At 36.4% G+C, this 18,477-nt stretch overlaps 1 protein-coding gene across 1 annotated transcript in view; it reads right to left on the bottom strand.

Moving 5' to 3' along the window:
* Positions 1-7,210: 7,210 nt before the first annotated feature.
* LOC119582967 (dynamin-1-like protein) overlaps positions 7,211-18,477 on the bottom strand; it is a 38,865-nt gene continuing 27,598 nt past the window's right edge. Inside the window, exons 13-17 of the mRNA XM_037931482.1 lie at positions 17,410-17,613; positions 13,328-13,381; positions 10,375-10,507; positions 9,934-10,145; positions 7,211-9,644 (exon numbers count right to left, since the gene is read on the bottom strand). Of these exons, the coding sequence (XP_037787410.1) occupies positions 9,588-9,644; positions 9,934-10,145; positions 10,375-10,507; positions 13,328-13,381; positions 17,410-17,613 (660 nt within the window). The 3' untranslated portion in view covers positions 7,211-9,587. The remainder of the gene's footprint in view (positions 9,645-9,933; positions 10,146-10,374; positions 10,508-13,327; positions 13,382-17,409; positions 17,614-18,477) is intronic.

Below are 18,477 nucleotides of genomic sequence, written 5' to 3'. Positions count from 1 at the left end.
TTTTAAGTAAAACGCCCAATTGTTTTTCTTTGAAGTAATTGACAGAAATAGAGAAGAATGAAGTGAGGATAAACAACAAAATTACATGAGGAGTAAGGAGCCAAAGAAAGGACTTGATAATGAATACTGAAAAGAGTGTCCGTTAAATAATAATAAAAAAAATGAAAGAGAAGGCGGAGAAAATAATGTCCAGGCACTAACTTTCTGTCCATTCTTTCCATCTTGCAACGATTTTCCTTTTTCTTCCTCCTATTGTGTTATTTGTATTCTCGTGTCCATTTTCTTCTCACTGTACACTTTCTTTGCTTTTCATTTCCCTCCCTATTTCAGATTTCCAAAATTTTCTGGGGTTTTGTCTTTTCTCGAAATTTTTATTCTTGAGTGTTCCTTTTTTTTCTTCTTCCGTCTTCCCTCCTGAATTTAGATCTCATCCCCCCACCCCGATTCCCCCAATTTTTAATCCTTTTACTGCCTTTTCTTCAGATGTTCAGTATGCTTCCTTCTACCTTTTGTGGGGTGTTTGCGGAAAGCCACGCTTGAGCTCAGAGCACGTGGCTAGTTAAAAATAGTACGCATCGTGTGGCTGACCTATGGGTCACGTGACTACGCGCACCTCGTGGAACTGACCTCTCCATAGATTAAAGGAGATCCAGACAGATCGAGTCTAACCTACTGTAGGTCCTTAAACCTCCCCAATGACCACTAAATACTGAACTGACTGAATTGTAGCTTTTCTATCTTGACCTCCCGAACTCTAATTTCCCTGCTCCTTCCATCTTTTCTTGTTATTTCCGAGTTTTCCATCCCCAAGTTTTCTTTGGATTTTCGTGTTCCTCCTTTTCCTCATATTTCCGGTTTCTTACGATTTCTTTCCTTTCCCGTCATTTCCTCTTCTTTCTCAGCTTTTATATTATTATTTCTGATATCTCCTATTTAATAAAATTTCCGTTTTCTGTCTCGCCATTTGTTCATTTATCTTTTAATTTCTAACGTTTCTTCTGCACTTCCTGCTTTCCAATATTCCTTCTCTTTTCACCTTTTCTGCTTTTTGAGTTTTCCGTTTTTCGGTATTTGATTTCAATAAACATCTTGACATCCATAAAAAAAAAAGAAAATCCACCTCTGTTAATTTGAACTTTTCTTCTACTTTGTGCCTTTCGTTCTGATTTCTTTTTTTCCATCTCGTCTTCTATTTCCATCTCGTCTTCTATTTCTCGACTCTTTGTCCCATTTTCTCAGTCTTTCACTTTCTCCTTCTCTTTTGCGGTTTTCTTATTCTTTTCTCCTCATTCTTATTTCCTGTTTTTCTTTTATCCCGAAATCCAGTTTCATTTTTTCCCCTACCCTTTTATGAATTTTGTCTAATTTTGCCTTTTTTTCATGATTTCCTCTTGTTTCCGTCTTTTATTTTGATTTCTGATTTCGGCACAGCTTGTTTTGCTCCGATGTGTGTGTTCTCTTTTTTTCCAAATTTTCGTCCTCTGTCGGATTTCCAACAATATTCTTTTTCATTTCCTCCTCATTTCACTTTTTTCTTGATTCTCTCTCCTTCTGATTTCCAAATTGTCGCCCCTCTTTTTCCTTCGTGTTTCCCATTTCGCAACTTTTCCTTCTCTTTCTCATTTTCGACTTTTCATCTCTCCTTTCAGTTTCCAAACTTTCTTTCTCTCTCTCTCTCCTCTCTCTCTCTCTCTCTCTCTCTCTCTCTATATATATATATATATATATATATATATATATATATATATATATATATATATATATATATATATTCCTTCCTTATTTAAATCTGGAGGTTTTGTTCCAAAATTATTTCAGATTTTCCCTTTATTTTCCTCCTCTTTCTACACTTTCTTCCAGCTTTGAATGTTTCTTCTTTTTCAGACTGCAGACATTTCCTCTTTCCGTTTTTTCCCCGATTTCCGTTCCTAAGTAAACAGAAACTTCTACTCTATTCAGTTCCAGGTTGTATAAATAACTTTTCTACCTTCCACAAATAATAAAAAAAAGCAACAACACTGAATGGAATTCCGATTTTTCATTCTCTTTCCACTCTCCTACTTAGCATTTCTCTCCGTCTTTCGTCTGAGTTCAGATATTTCTCTATCATTCCGATATCCGATTTTTCCTTCCACTTTCATAAATCGATTTTGTTGTGGGTATTCCATTATTCTTACTGGTAGACCAATGCCTCGGCTACCAGAGGACTGATCATGAATTCTGAAATCGTTCTATGAATGTACTTAGGGTTGGTTCACAATTTTCATCACTAACACAAGTGTACAAATCATACACTTTTTAAAGACCCCTAACCCCCACAAAAAGTGTACAAAAATGCTGATTTCTAGAAAGATTATTTTATTATTATGCCAAAGCTGAGACAAACCCATGTAAGTGTTGATTATAATTTTCGAGTAAGAACCATATGTATGGCCCACGTTTTACAGTACTTGGCAGGAGCGAGACGAGTGGCCCGTGGATGATACAGGGCGTATTAAAAACCGATCAACATTTTCTCCATTTTGAAAAGCGCACACTTGTCCCTTGACCCCTTCCAACCCCGCGTAAGGTTTGTACGCTTATGAAAATGGTGAAAATTGTGAACCACCCCTACCTTTTCTTCTCTTTACACGTTTTTGTCCCAAAATCTGATTTCCTTCTCTTTCCTGTTTCTGACTTTTATTCTTCTTTCTTCTAGTTTTTCTCCCATGCTCCAATTTTTCCCAAAATCCTTTTTCTCCAAATTTCTAATTTAAGAAAGAAATCCGTCTTCCGATTTCTTATTTTAGCAAATTTCCGTGATTTCATCCGATTTCCGATTACTCGTTCCAAATTAGTAACCGATAGAGTGTAACAATGTCCATTTTTAGGATTACAACAAAACCAGCGCCAGAGGAACATAATACAAGAGGAAGGTATGAGCCAAGATGGGTATTTATGGGTAGAAAAGGGTTGGGGATCGGAGGTGTGGAAAGGGTGAATGGGCTAGAAGTGATCCATGCGGGGAGAGAAGGGAGTGGGTAGGGGTGGAAAGGAAGTAAAGGTAGGAAGAAGGGACTGGGGGACAGTTAGTTTAGAGAGAGAAAATTGGTGAAAACGTGAAATGCTCCAGAGAGAGAAAGGCATGGTGTCGAGAGAGGGATGGTAGGCCTGGTTCAACGTATAGGCTCTTAACAAGAGAGGAGCGAAAGGTGCCTAGGGCTGAGCGTAGACCATAGTGGTGAATATCAAGGTGGATAAGAAGATAAAGGCAGAAGAATAGATATCACAGCCATAGTCAAGAATGGGGAGGATTAGCGAAGTATGAATATGGAGGAGGGTTTTACTGAATCCCAGGGTATGTGGTGGGCTTTCTCTTCAATGTAGAGGAAGTGGTCTCGCTAGGAAAGTTTGGAGTGCCTGAGGAGCGGAAGTTGAGAGAGTATCATATAAAGAGAATGGAGGTTGAGGACCTATACGTGGGTCAGATGTGCTTCGAGCAGGACGGAATCCAACAGCCTTAGATTTACCTTTCTTTCAAACAACTTGGATAAACAGCTAGTCAGAGCGATGGGACGGTAGTCTTGAGGGAGGGTGCAGGACTCATTAGATTTAAGGAAAGGTAAGATAAGAGCTTCAAGCCAGTGAGGAGGAAAGCTTCCAAGTATCCAAATATTGTTGTAGATAAGAAGGAAGGTGGAAGATGTCGTAGCATACGGTAATGTATGCCGCCAGGTCCTTCATGTGTCGCGGCACGACTGTAAGGCAGAAAGGAGTTAAGCAGAGGAAAAGGGGGTAGTGTAAGGCTTTGTAGAGGATAAGAATATGAGAGTGCGTTCCTTGGCAGTTTTAATGGAATAGAAATGGGGAGAAAGGTGAGAGCCACTACTGACTTGGCTGAAATATGCAGCAAACTTGGGAAGGTTCAGAAATTAGTGTTACAGATATGGAGGACTGGGGAAGGATGAGGGGGATGTTTCCCTGATAATTTATGGATTCTACGCCATACTGCAGAAATAGGTGTAGAGGAGGTAATTGTGAAGACGCAATTTTGCCAACTGGTTTTAATAGGCATTCAGATTTGATTAGGGCTGATGATTGGCTGGGTTTATTTCGCTTGTAGCAATAACTACTCATGCTACACGCTTCATTCGCAGCGCTTTGGAGCATTCAGTGTTCCACCATGAAACATATTTGGATGTGTTTGGTCGGTAAGTTCGTGGAAAAGGCAGCACTCAGGACAGTGACTGAAATAAGAAAGCGTGTCTGATGTGGGAGAGAAGGATGATGGAGGAAGAGGAAGAATTGAGAGAGGTAAAGATATGCCAGTCTGTTCTATCAAAGCACTAGCGTGGGGGTGGGGAGCGGGGCATGTGAAGTAGAGAGAGGAGAATAGGAAAGGATCACTATAGAGAAGGTGATTCAGAACTGACCAATGGAAGCTTAGGTGAAGGGAAGAAGAGCAAAGAGAAATGAAATGAAAAGAGTGTGGCGACAATTGAAATCACCGGCTATGAGGAATGGTGACTGAAGTTGAGAAAGTTTCAAAGGCATTAAAGTCAATGGGAAGAAAAGGGGAAAAGTAAATTGAAACAAATGTGATTAATTGTGTAAGGGACAGTGGTCTGAAAGGGATGTATAGTGTATGGTGTTTTTGGTAGACGAGTATAGAGATAGAAGGAGAGTAAGGGGATGATGTAAAATTATATTTTGGCATTGGTGAGAACGAAAGCCTCGAACGTTCCCCTGTAGAAGAGCCATTGTGGAGCAATCAACGGGTGATAAGGGTAGAGGTAAATGTCTGAGAAGTAGGAGGATTGAGGTAGAGGGTCAGGAGGAGGTGGGATCCGGGGAAGGACATGGTGATAAAAGGGATTCACGCGTATATCCATGAGGGAGTGGAAGGGATAGTGGGGAAGGGGGGGGGGGTTGGTGTGAGTGGAGGAGAGGATGGGGTATGTTGGGAAGGAGTAGGGGGAATATGAGAACGATGGATGTCGGCAGTCACTATGAATGTAGACCGAATGGTGGAGAGAAATTGGAGGATGGATGAGAGAGAGGAGCACTCTCTTGGGCCATGCTTAGGAAGTTTCGGATGTCCTCAAGGATTTGTGGAAGGGAGCTGGGTGGGGAGGTTTGGGGCGAGGGATTTTTTATGAGGTGGTGAAGAGGAGATAATCATCTGAGGAGTAGCTGTAGTTGTGGGAAGGGATGTGGTAGAAGATGGGGTGGAACGTTTGGATTGTCTGGTGCGATAGGTATGACGCGTAGGGTCTGACATAGGGGGAGTTGTGGATACTGGAGTATCTGGATTAGAATAGAAAAGGGATTTGACTGGGGGATAGGGGAAGTAGGCAGGGCCACCCTTATAAAATACATTATGGATGCAAATGGCACATATACATGATTCTCCAGGTTGGGCACAGAGAGAGCAGTAGGCTGTGGAGCCACAGAGCTTTGCTGGGTGGCCAAAATGCCAACATTTCTAACACTGACAGGGTGGAGGTTGATATGGTCTGACAGAGCAAGATTTTCCTCCTATACAGACCTTATGGGGAAGGTCATGTTTACGGAAGGTCAACTTCGCAATATTCATGCGGGACTTAAGGCGGCCTCGGGGGGGGGGGGGGAGGGATGGTATAGCACTGTACTGATAGAGCATCTTAATCAACAAGGCGGGTAAGTAAAAAGATCGTCTTCACTGTCTGGAAATGGAGATGGAAACAGTTCCAGTACATGTATTAAGGTAGGTCAGGACGACTGCGGAAGGAAGCTTAGCTTACTTGTTTTTGGAGGCATTGCTAGAAGAGGAGGGTATTGTTGGAGTATGGGGCTGTTGGGGGAATCACAAAAAATCGATCCCATTTGGCTGGGCTAATAAAATGCTCAAAAGGTTTGTTGAGGTGGGAATAGTAGATGGGCGAGGACGGGAGGAAGAGAGAGTGGTGGAGTAAGATAGTACAGTGGGGAGGAGGGGAATAAGGTTGAGGAGTTGTCATAAGGAAGGAGGAGGTAGACAATGAAGACGATTGTGCACTAGATGAAATGGAGGATACTGGCAGTGAGGAGGGAGTGTCTTTTCAAGGTTGAGTCATAACCTGGGTAGATGAGTCAGGATGGATTAAGTTAACTGTGAGTTAAGGAGGAGGTGTATTAGCAGTGGTTGAAGCCATGACCAAGGGAGAATTAGGAGTATATATGAAGGAAAGGTATGAATGAGAATGAATATCTTCAGAATACAAGAGATGTATTTGACTGGTTTCAATTATATCTTCATCAGAAATACATGTAAGGGTACAAAATCTTCATTACTGACCATGGTAAGCCTAAAATATGTTGGGAAGATAACAGATCCACCCCTAAAGGTCCCTATGAGTGGTAAGGGCCAAACAATTAAGGGAATACCGTGCCCGTGGCTCCATGAGGCTGTTCATGACTGGTACAAGGTCAGCCTTTCATCCTTTCAACATGGCTCTCACACCTTAGGAATTGGACAATGGAAGGCTAGAGAAGATAAGAAAAAGGAAAGGGGAAGAAGAAAAGACCGTGCAAAATAAGTTAAGTCGAGGGTAGGGGAGATCCCCAGCATTGGGCCTCAGTCTCCATCTCCTAAGCTCCCTCATGTCAATGACTGGGGGCATTGATATACAAATAGACAGACTGGGAGTGGAGAAAAACAATCCTTTATGACACTAGTCACAGGACTAAGTCATGGCATAAAGTGTCGGTCTAGAACAGGCCAGCCTGCTGGATCGGCAGAGAGAGGCAGCAACAGTCTTCCACTCAGCCGACTAAAATATGATTGCAAGTACGAACGTTATGATTAAGTCTAAGGAATTGAAAGAGGTTAGGCCATACACCATGCCCAGATGAAGCAAGTTCTGAAATTTTCCTATGATCTTCAGTTTTCTCTTCTTTCATCTATTCAAATTTTCCTCCTTTCCTTCCGATTCTTAGCTCTAAAATGAATTATTAACACCAACAAAACTAATATGCTATCAAATTTAATTACTTTAATATTTATAGTGCATGTACACATACAACTTATTTTCCAATTATGCGCTAGGAATGTAAACAGGATATACTTCATTGCTTTTTGCTGTACAAATTACTTAATGGAAAATTGTTAGGATTCAGCAAATGGTGTATACATGGCTAACATTTATTTTCCAAAAATATATACTAAATCAATTACAGCTAAACAACTGACAGGATAACTCACACAAGGCTACTGTGAACAAACACCTTTATTTCTAATTTTTACAAATAATTCTAAGCAATATTTACACAAAGAATGAAGCTGTTTGTAGAGTAACAGGAATTCCATGAAGAAAGGCAATGAAGTCACTGGTAGCAAGAAAAAGTTTTAAGAGAGGAAGCTAAAAAGTATCATTTGTAGCAGCAGATTTCAGACTTCATAGACAACCTTGCACTTCTGCTTTCAGCTTTCTTATGCGTTTTCCGTGACCACTTTCCGTGTAAGAGCATTAGCTTCTTGCTGCACATTGCGCACGTTACCTAAGTAAGCGTTGAAATGTATCGGTCACTTTATGTGTTGTCCATTGAAATGGAACAAATATTTACAGTTTTGAACAAAATAAACGCTATTTTACACTGATCATAATTAAAAACAGACTTGTACATAGTTCTGCATCATCATATATAAGCCATAACTGAACAGATATACAATAACACAGTATAAATAATGGCACATAAACACACAACATGCACTCTCATTCAGTCAAAATGTTTGTTCCCTTCTAAATCCTATACGAGTATTATTAAAATGACTTATTCTGCAATAAATTAAAAATAATAATGAGAAAAAAAATATAAATCAAATACTAACAAACCTGATTAATCACCAAAAGACATATCAAACTGTACTGGCACATTCATCACACACAACAAAGAAAAAATATCTGGTATCTCCTATATTATGAATAACAATGACAGCTGAAAATAGACATCCAGGTATTATCAACAAGATAAATAATTCACCCTATCCTAAATCATAAAGGGAATATAGGTGATATTATCATTCTGTATGGAATGGATTTGCAGTCACTTCTCAGAATGATCTGTGTTTGCTTCCTAATACATGTGGTAAACATCAAATATTACTTTGAATACTTATCTCCAAAGTTCTTCACAGTAACTGAATTTTCTATAAGTGAACTGCCTTTACACAAGTTAGCATTTGGAACATTTGTGCTCTTGGAAAAAGAATTTTGCCATTATAATTTCTTTATCCCATGTATGGTTTTCACAATGTAATTAAAAGGCGAAAACTTTCATATAAGAAGGTTTTCCTTTTCTGCTGAAATATATAACAATTTACATTTAAAATACCATAGGTGACTCATGTTTATTTTCTTTTATAAATTAAAGATACTATATTGACACAACAGAGGGCACATGCTTACCAACAACATACCCGTCTACTAAATATAAAAAGTACTATAATCATTGCAATTAGGTGTTACATGAAACATTGGAACACCTGATCATTGGGTTTCTTACCAACTAAACTGAAACATGTTCTAATTTCTTGGGCAAATTTATTCTAGAGTCTTAAGTAAATTTGTGAACAATTGGCAACCAAAGGTAAGCCAAATAACATTCTTATGACTAAAATGTATGTTAGTGATTGAGAGAGAGAGAGAAAAAAAAATACAAATTACCTAACTATATACATACATAGGGAAAGTATATCTACATAAGATCTGCAGCCTTACTATCAATAATTGCATTTTTGGACATACTGGGCAGAGTTTACAACTTGAGTGGACACTGGGTTTACTAAACATTAACAAAACAAAGAAACTGCACAGTTAACCTGTTGCTAATGTATGTATTCCAGTCTATTTCAGGTTGGGTGGATTGTGTCATGCAAATCAATACATCCTTTATAAGAGTCTATAATAATCACAAAAATAAGAGCCATGTAAATTATGTATGTTACCTTCTAAATACAGCCATATTGTTGACTAGATATATTTATCTTTCCAGTGGTCTACAGGCTATCATGTGGGAGGGTCATGGGAATGTCTGCCGTTTCATTTGTCTTAAAACTAGCACTTACACTTGCACATTCCCAGAATAATACAGCAGTGGAGAGAGAGTAAGTACCTAGATTTGCCAATATCTTCACATTAAACCGTCAGGAATAGCATAAGGCAGCACAAGGGATATTCTGTAGTATCAAATATTCTGTTATGTAAAATAATATAGAACTCTTTGAGAATTCTCTTCTTTATCAAATATCCAAAAATCAAAGATCTGGTACCAGACTAAGATCTCATTTTTCATATATTTATATACATATAAATCTTTTACAATATCAACATGAAAATCAATAAATAATCATCCCACATCCACAATGTGTGCAGAAAAAATGTGTATTGGTTACATACTGATAACATAGAGTGCCCTAAACTTAGAAAAGAATTAAAGAAAAAGAAAGAAAAAAAAAAAAGAAAAAAGCATTCACAGTTACACAATGTAAAGACACCTTTGAGAGTACCGCTGCTTCCTGTCATGAAAACAATATTGAATGACAGCATACAAATTCAATGATTCTGTCCAACTTGTTGCTGAAGTCTTCATTACCACATGTGGGTCTCACGGATCTCCCCAATAATGACATTGGCATTTTGAAGAGCCTAAAAGGAGAAGAAAATAAAGACAATTAAGAAAAATGTAAATAGGAGGAGCTCAGAATTTCCATACATCTTTCCTAATTCTTATATATATATATATATATATATATATATATATATATATATATATATATATATATATATATATATATATATATATATATATATATATATATATGTATGTTATTCCTTTGCAAACATATATTTTTATACAGATTCATTCAAACCTGATAGGAGCTTAACAATGTCCATTCCATCTCATTAGTACTCAGCATCTTTATGAATGTCTCACCTTCAGCATTTCTGCAGCCTCCTTCCTGCGTTGAGCTATCTCTGGGGATTCTGACAGGAAGGTGTCAATCTCTTCTGTGCGATACAAATGCTTCACAAGCTCTGACTGGAGATTGTCTTTGACGTGGTTGACCAAGAAGTGCATGATGGCCTTGGGGACTTTATCCTGGATGCTCTTTCGTACAATGTAGAAGTAGGTCTTGATTAGGCGTTCTGTGTGTAGGGCAGAGTTGTGAGATAAAAATTCAATTATATTTTTTCTAGTTTTTCTTGCTGATGATACAAAGATCCTATACAATTATAACTGCACTGTTATTAAAATAAATGGAAAGTCACTACCCTTAGCCTGTCCCAAGAATACAGAGAAAAAAAAAAAAAAAAAAAAAAAAAAAAAAAAATTAATGTAGGCTGCTCAACCTAAACACCATCTACCACTACTCACCAATGACCTCACAGTCTTTTGATTCCCTCTCGGTGAGCTTGCGGGTCTGCTGCATAGGGACCTCTGGGAGTAAGTTGACTGGCTTCTGTGGAGACAGGATGCCGCCCTCAGGGGGTGTTGGTACCTTTCCAACCTGTCAATGCACACCACACCCACACAGGGGGAAGACTAGTAAGCACAAGCAGCTACAGTGCGCTAAGCGAGGAGGACTTGCAGAATGTGTAAGAGAGCAAGGAGGTACATACACCTAGGTGCAGTGCCGGTACAGAAGTCCTAAAGCACACGAGTTTGCTTGAAAAGTCAGTTCTTGTAATCCCAATTCATAAAGGTAGACTTATGATCATTTCTAAACACACAGACAATTTCCAATGAGAAATTGCCTGTGCCTTAAAATTTGGGTCACTCCAATAACCTCAATGGAACAGCAAACATCTGCAATGTATGCCTTCTTTTGATCAAAAGTCTGCAAGTCTATGAAGAGGGAGAAAGAAATATAGGGGAAAACAAGAGGTTCTGAGAGATAGAGAGAAATAGACAAAATGACAAAGAAAAGGCAAAATGGAAAAAAAAGAGATAGAGATAAGCAAAGTAGCAAGAGGCAACAGATATCAAAGAAATCCTAACTAAGAAACAATCTAAAAGCCCTCTGGACATCTAGTATCAAAGGTCTTCTGTTTTAAGTAAGCTAAGAATTCCATGTTATCTCTAGGATTAAAGAAGTTATATGGGCATCACAAAGTTACAAGGAATCAATAAACAAGTTATCATATTTGAGACAGAAACACCAAAAAAGACTCACAGATATAAGAAGGAGGTTTGTAAAAGTACTTCAAAAGTGTACACATTACATCAACGTTACAAGTAGGTATTAATTTCAGTTTTGCATTCATACATCATTTGAATCTTCTGAAACACACTAACTCTTCTGGTACACAATTCATATTACTGAACAAAAAAATTATGATTAACACAATGTAACAATTCAATTTAGACTGAACTCCCTCATCCTGTAGAGAACTTGGTTTCACTCTTGATTTTATACAGTACTGTATGTTTGACATTAATTTCTCAAAGAATTAATTATTACTATATAGCTCTTGTATACTGTTTTCAAACAGCTAGATAAGATTCATAATTGGTACTAAAAAAAGACAAGAAGAAAAATAAATATGTATTTCTTTGTGACTGTATCCTATCCGCAAGCAATGTTACACTAAGTGCTAAATACTGGGAGGTAGGTCAGCTGAAGCGAAATATGTAAGATGAAATGCAATACTGAGAGCAGCACAGTATTGATTTCATTCTCTTTCACAAAGGGGAAGAAAAATATATATCATAAGCAGTAAATCTAGTGAAACTATAATCTTTCCTAGGCATCCATAAGGCTATCTGTAATTGTGTTTATAATCTTAAAAGGCATTTCTGGTGATCTGTAGCTGCATTTTTTCAACCACTGATATTGACAATGAAGAAAAAAAAAAGCATATTCACATGCAATTTCTGTTGCTAATTTGCAATCTAGACACTGGTGACTCATGAGTTGGTGTAGGATGCAATGACTGGGAATGTAATAAACTTTACCTCATCTCCTAGTGATCAGAATACAAAAGACAGTCTTCCCTGGTTATAGTTTTAAAAGAGGGATGACTTATTGGAAACCAGAGTGCAAAAACCATGAACATGTTAACGATTCAAAAAATTTGATTAAGTCTGCATTACTCTAATGCAAGCAATGAGAACAAGTGATTTCTAAACATAAATACTAAATACAGTGCTATATCACATTACAATAAATTGCACATCACTGAAGTGCCTCTATTAATAAACACTGAAAATGTATATTTTAAGCAAAGTGTAGGAACACTCAGCATAAAATTGGAACACAATATCTTAAAAAAGCACCTGTGAAATACTGAAAACTCATAATAGTTAAACATCATTTGAGGATCACATTACTGCCAACATAAATAACACACAGTATATTATGACAAAACCTATCCACAGATGAATCATGAATTTTCTAAAATGAATGGGGCTCATCTACACCCAAAAACCAAGGAAACCTCAGCTGCAATCCCCTGGAAATTCATGCGAGAAAAAACATAAAATATTCCTTTAATCATACTCTAACCCAAACAACATAATATTCACAACAGACACTAAGCCGCAGCCTCTCCTGTCATATATGAACAATCACCTATTGTCCATCTCATATAGATGTTACTGAACCTGATATTTTACTACTCCTTTTACTAAGTACATACTCAATTTTGCTACCAGAAAGAAATTACGACAGCAAAAGAATGAATCAAACATAAACAAGTCAAAAGTACATTAAAATACCAATATGTGTGCTATACAGAAGACTGACAGCATCTTTACAGAGGCCTGGAGGTTGCCGAGTGAAAGCTCCCCCTTACAAGGTCAGAATATCTGTTGCTCTTCCAAAAATGTTGGGTGTTGTAGTCAGGAATCATATGTTGAAAAATTCGAGAAACTTGAAAAAAAGACAAGGAGAAGAAGGAGAAGAGGAGAGAGAGAGAGAGAGAGAGAGAGAGAGAGAGAGAGAGAGAGAGAGAGAGAGAGAGAGAGAGAGAGAGAGAGAGAGAGAGAGAGAGAGAGAGAGAGAGAGAGAGAGAGAGAGAGAGAGAGAGAGAGAAAAGTAGATGAAAAAGAAGATTATGACAAACTAGATGAAAGTGATGGGAAAAGAAAGAAAGAAAAAAAAAGGAAGATGAAGAAAATGAAGAGGAAGACCCAGAGACCTCCAGGCTTGATGCCAAGAAAATCAAGGGAAGTTATGGGTCAAACACCATCAGTCTCTTAATGCTTAACTCCAAGTGACCCTCCTCCAAAATAATCACATCCAGCAACACCCGAGAGAGAGACAGAGATAGACAGAGAGATAGAATGGGAACATGCATAACTAAACCTCAGGGGGGAAAAAACCAACCTCTACTCCTTGGTCAGGATTAATGATGGTGTCAAAGGCCGAGAGAGCTAATTGCTAAAGCCCACAATCACACGCACACAAGGGGTCAAACAGTTGGAATCGTATTAATACTTTTTACACAAAAAATACTGGTTACTGAAATGAAAAAATAATAATAATGGTGAATTCGGCAACAATCAGAGGATCTGCAGTATTCCCATATAAAATTATGAATGAATAGTAAACATGCTTATTTTTTTTTAAGTGTGGAAGACTTACAAAACATGTTGAAAGTAAATCTTTTCTTTATAAGGGTTCAAAATATGTACTGTATAAATCTCTCATTTCCTTTCATGCAAACAACATTCAGCTCAAGTTAGTTCCTAGAACTAAATTAATCTTCATCTTTGGGGAAACTACATGAATGGTCTTTTAACTCTAAAAAAAAAAAATGAACAAAGAAACACAATACTGATGACAATAACCATGTTGATGACTATGATAATAATGATATGATAATCAAGACTTTGGCATGATAAAGATGGTAAAAGTGGCAATAATGATGATGAGTGTCAAAAAATAAAACAAATTGCTCTATAAAAATACAGATTATGCAAGAATTAAATTCAAAATAATAATAATAAAAATAAAGTAAATTACATCTAAAAATTGTCTCTGTCTAAAATGTGTATATGAACACTTCCAAAAATGTGCAGAAAAATGAGTCATTCAAAACAGCCTTAAAAATTAACAGACTGATCTAAATTTACTTAAAAAATGAGGAGGATATCTACTTCAGAGGACCCCCATTATTTGTTGTTAATATCAGAAAAAATATGACTACTGATTCAACAAATAAAGATACACAATATCCCATAGGAATATATTATAAAAGGGTGTTATGTGGACCTTTCAGTGGTCTGCTTAAACATATAGCTTATATGTATATCCTTAAAATATATTCTTATCTATGAAAAGTTCATACAAAAGAGAATTGCAAACGTTGGACACTGTAAGAATGGTGTGATTATTGCTCACACCACAGGAATTCAGAGGAGAGCCCATAGGCGTAGAGTAGAAGTCACAGGAATGAGGGTCGGGCTTTATACATGTGGATAAGACAGGATCATCACCTTTTACACTGGCCATCTCATCTAAATTATCAACCAGGTTTCTTGCAAAGGAATCAGAAGTGGTTGAGGTGGATGGGTGAGGATCGTTGTGCATTCCATGTTCAATATGATGCTGTTTAATCATCTGATATCAGCTGCTCATTCATCACTTTTATTCCTTTTTATCATTTCCATCTTCTTTTTTAGCATTAACACAATGTGTTGACACTTCACTTTGGGTAGATTTACATCAGCTATTACTGATTAACATGACAGGGAGGTAAATCAGCATTAATACTCAACAGCACCTAAGACAGATGAGGTAGTGGCATCAGCCTGTTTTGGAGGCTGGGAAGAAGACATTTAATGTTCACATATACTGTAGTTCTGATTCATGTATACACATTCTGGAAATCATATTCTTATAACGTCTTATCTCATTACACATTGTCGCATCTATAATTTTTTGCTTCTTATTAGTCATTTAAGTATTTGCAGATATATGTGTATATACATTTGGAACCCCAATAACAAAAGAGTGAAATGCAGTTAACAAAATGTCAGTGAGGAACAAGTGAACTGATGAGAAATGGAGCAACAAGTAATGGGGATCCCCTGTATCTTTATCCTTATTCATACTCAACCATCAATTCTATCAAGGGCCAGACACTGAAGATTACACATGTACCAAATAAATTTCATTCTTGATTTTAGTGGTATCTGCAGAGCCAGAGGGATGTGCTCTCCTTACAATTATATCAGTCACTGTGTATGTGAAATAAAGTGAGCTCCTGTGAAAGCAGGTTAGAGTGACAGTGTGTAAAGGTGAATGTATACAAGTGTGTATTGAGTGATATGACAACAAAATATGGACAGAGACAAAGAGAGGTAATGAAGTAAACAAAGACATGAAATGTTTACACAGAGACAGATGTGAAGAAAGCATGAAAGTTTGAGCCACTGTGTGAAACTGTGGTTCTCGATACATGATTGGTTCTTGCATGAACTGTATTCATATTGACAAATGTAGACAAGGTATGAATGAGAATATCTTCACAATACAAGAGATGCATTTGACCGGTTTTGATTGCGTCTTCATCAGAAATACATGACAAAGACGCAATCGAAACCAGTCAAATACATTTCTTGTATTGTGAAGATATTCATTCTCATTCATATCTAGATATAACATGCAAGAACCAGATGGTTTTTGCATGTTATATCTACATTCTGAGTATGATAAGGAGTGAATTTAGAAAGAAACATGTTGTGGATTTGGGACTGACTGAATTAATGATACTGAAATGGTATTGGGAAAAAAAAAAAAAAAAAAAAAAAAAAAAAAAAAAAAAAAAAAAAAAAAAAAAATATATATATATATATATATACATATATATATAACTGTGCATCAGGTATGGAGTGCAATTTAAACCTGGAAATATGTTATTTTGTAACTGTGATTGTGTTTTTCAGTTGATTTATATTTACTCAAAAAAAAAAAAAAAAAAAAAAAAAAAAAAAAAAAAAAAAAAAAAAAAAAAAAATATATATATATATATATATATATATATATATATATATATATATATATATATATATATATATATATATATATATTTTTATTTTTTTTCTTTCTTTTCTTTTTTTTTTTTTTTTGCAAATAAAAATATAATTCTTAAATACTACCAGGATCTCTCTTGGTGGAATACAATTACCATAATACCATTCAGTATTATCAAATTGATATTTCAATTGCAGTTTGTAATACATATACATTTTTTCTTTACTCTTCATATTTTATCCCTACTCCAAATATTAACACTTTCACCTCTTGATTGCTTGATAAATCATAATTAAGACAATCCTTAAATGTAATGATTATTTTACACTAACTTTAACTTTACCTTAAAAATCATTGGTCATAAATATAATAAATTTTTCTTCCAGCAATATGAACGTCGATAATCTGGGCATTACTAAGATGGCCACACCTCATACAATGATGAAATTATCATGGGCTTTTAGACTAGTGTTTGTAGATCACCTAAACCACAAACCTTGTTATCTTGAATCACCTCCAATGTAAACAATACTGTGAGGTTCCTAGGAAGGCCACAGATGGTTCTGTCTACACCCAGTAAATTAGTATCAAGATTAATACCCCATAAATAATGTTTTTATACCTGCCTTAACTCATATGTATTTAACATTCCCCTATATTGTTAATTTCTATTTTTTAACCACATCTTATGGTGAAACTTACATCACAAAAATGTAAATGAAAATAACTTAAGAAATCCTTATGAATATAAATCTTCATCACAATCATTAATATTTGTAATAAATCTTAATATTTTAGCAATAACATGATATCAATCTTTCCTTATCATTAACCTTTGTGAACATCATTATCAATTTTCCTTTCTTAACAAATATGCTCATACATTACAGTGATAGAAAGTTAAGTGAATATAAAAAATACATAATAACAGTAATCCTTGGGATTATAATAATCACTTAAAAGGGATTTATTCTCTAATCATGCTCTATATACCTTAAAATTCTAACATTTTAAGCTACCTACTAATTTGTTACTCATTCTTAAAAAAAAAAAAATAATTAAATAATTTAGATTTCACCTTTTATCTAGTTCCATGATGAAAATCTGTCACTTGAGATTAAACAAGTATTGAAAAAATAAGTCATAGTCTAAACCATATTAAAAACCACGTGATAATCTGCAGAAAATTTTGCTTACAATATATAAGTAAGGCTGTAATTCCTTACTAAAAAAAAAAAAAAAAATCTGGCCTTTATCACAATAATATTCCAATTTCAAAACCACTCAAAAGGTAATTCAACCACAATCCGCAAATTATAAAAAAAAAAAAAAGGAAAGAAAAAATACCCCATAAAACCAACAAAGAAATAAAATACAAATAACCTATAATAAAATCAAACACCAACATCATCAAAAGGAAAAATTCCCACCTGATGCGTAGGAGTGGCACTTGGCGACGACTCCCTAGACTGCTCCTTGCTGGGTGCCGTGGTCTCTGCCCTTGGCCCTGCGATGAGTGACGAGAACCAGTTCTGATTGTTGGCCCCACCATCCTTGTTGGCGGCTGATGCGGCAGGCTCGAGGGGCAGCGCAGGGCGGGGTAGGCCTTGCTCGCCCATGAAGCGGGTCATATTCTAGGAGAGAGAGAAAAGAGGCAGGGAGGGTCAAATCCGGCTGTGATCCGGCAGAGTGGTTGCCTTACTGACTGTGGAAATGTTTTAACCCAAGTCCCGGATTTATTTCATCCTTGTAGTTTTGGAATTTTGTTACAACGATGGCTCCACATGTGCTCACCTCAAGGAGTCTATCATAGCCCTACTGACTGATCTGATTCCCCCATTCCTGAATTGGCGAAAATCGTTTTTCCTTTAATACAATTATATATACTGTTATTATGTTATGATGTTATGATTATTAAAGTATTATTAAATCTGTAAAATTTAAGACAATGAACTAATGCAAAAGATCTTTCCAAAAGTCAAGGAAAGGGTAACAGGTGAGAAAGGTAGGACAATAAGTGACCCCTTGATGACTAAGCATTGTAGACCATCTATGTGTGAATACAATAAATAAACCTGTTTTAAGTGGGATGGCTTATTCTTGCAACTGCAATTGGTTAAGTGGTTTAGTAAATTCATGTAATTAACTTTTTAACATTTTTCTTTCAAGTGTGCAACATCAACACACAACACCACACACAACCTCCCAACACACAACACACACACACACACCACACACACAACACACACACACACACACACACACACACACACACACACACACACACACACACACACACACACACACACACAACACACATATATATAAAGATATATATATATATATATATATATATATATATATATATATATATATATATTATATATATATAGAGAGAGAGAGAGAGAGAGAGAGAGAGAGAGAGAGAGAGAGAGAGAGAGAGAGAGAGAGAGAGAGAGAGAGAGAGAGAGAGAGAGAGAGAGAGAGAGATTTACACA

This window comes from Penaeus monodon, chromosome 16, assembly GCF_015228065.2.
Source record: "Penaeus monodon isolate SGIC_2016 chromosome 16, NSTDA_Pmon_1, whole genome shotgun sequence".
In the NCBI taxonomy this organism is placed as follows: domain Eukaryota; kingdom Metazoa; phylum Arthropoda; class Malacostraca; order Decapoda; family Penaeidae; genus Penaeus; species Penaeus monodon.
Note: the sequence above shows the minus strand (reverse complement) of the source record. Positions and strands in the feature narration are given on the sequence as shown.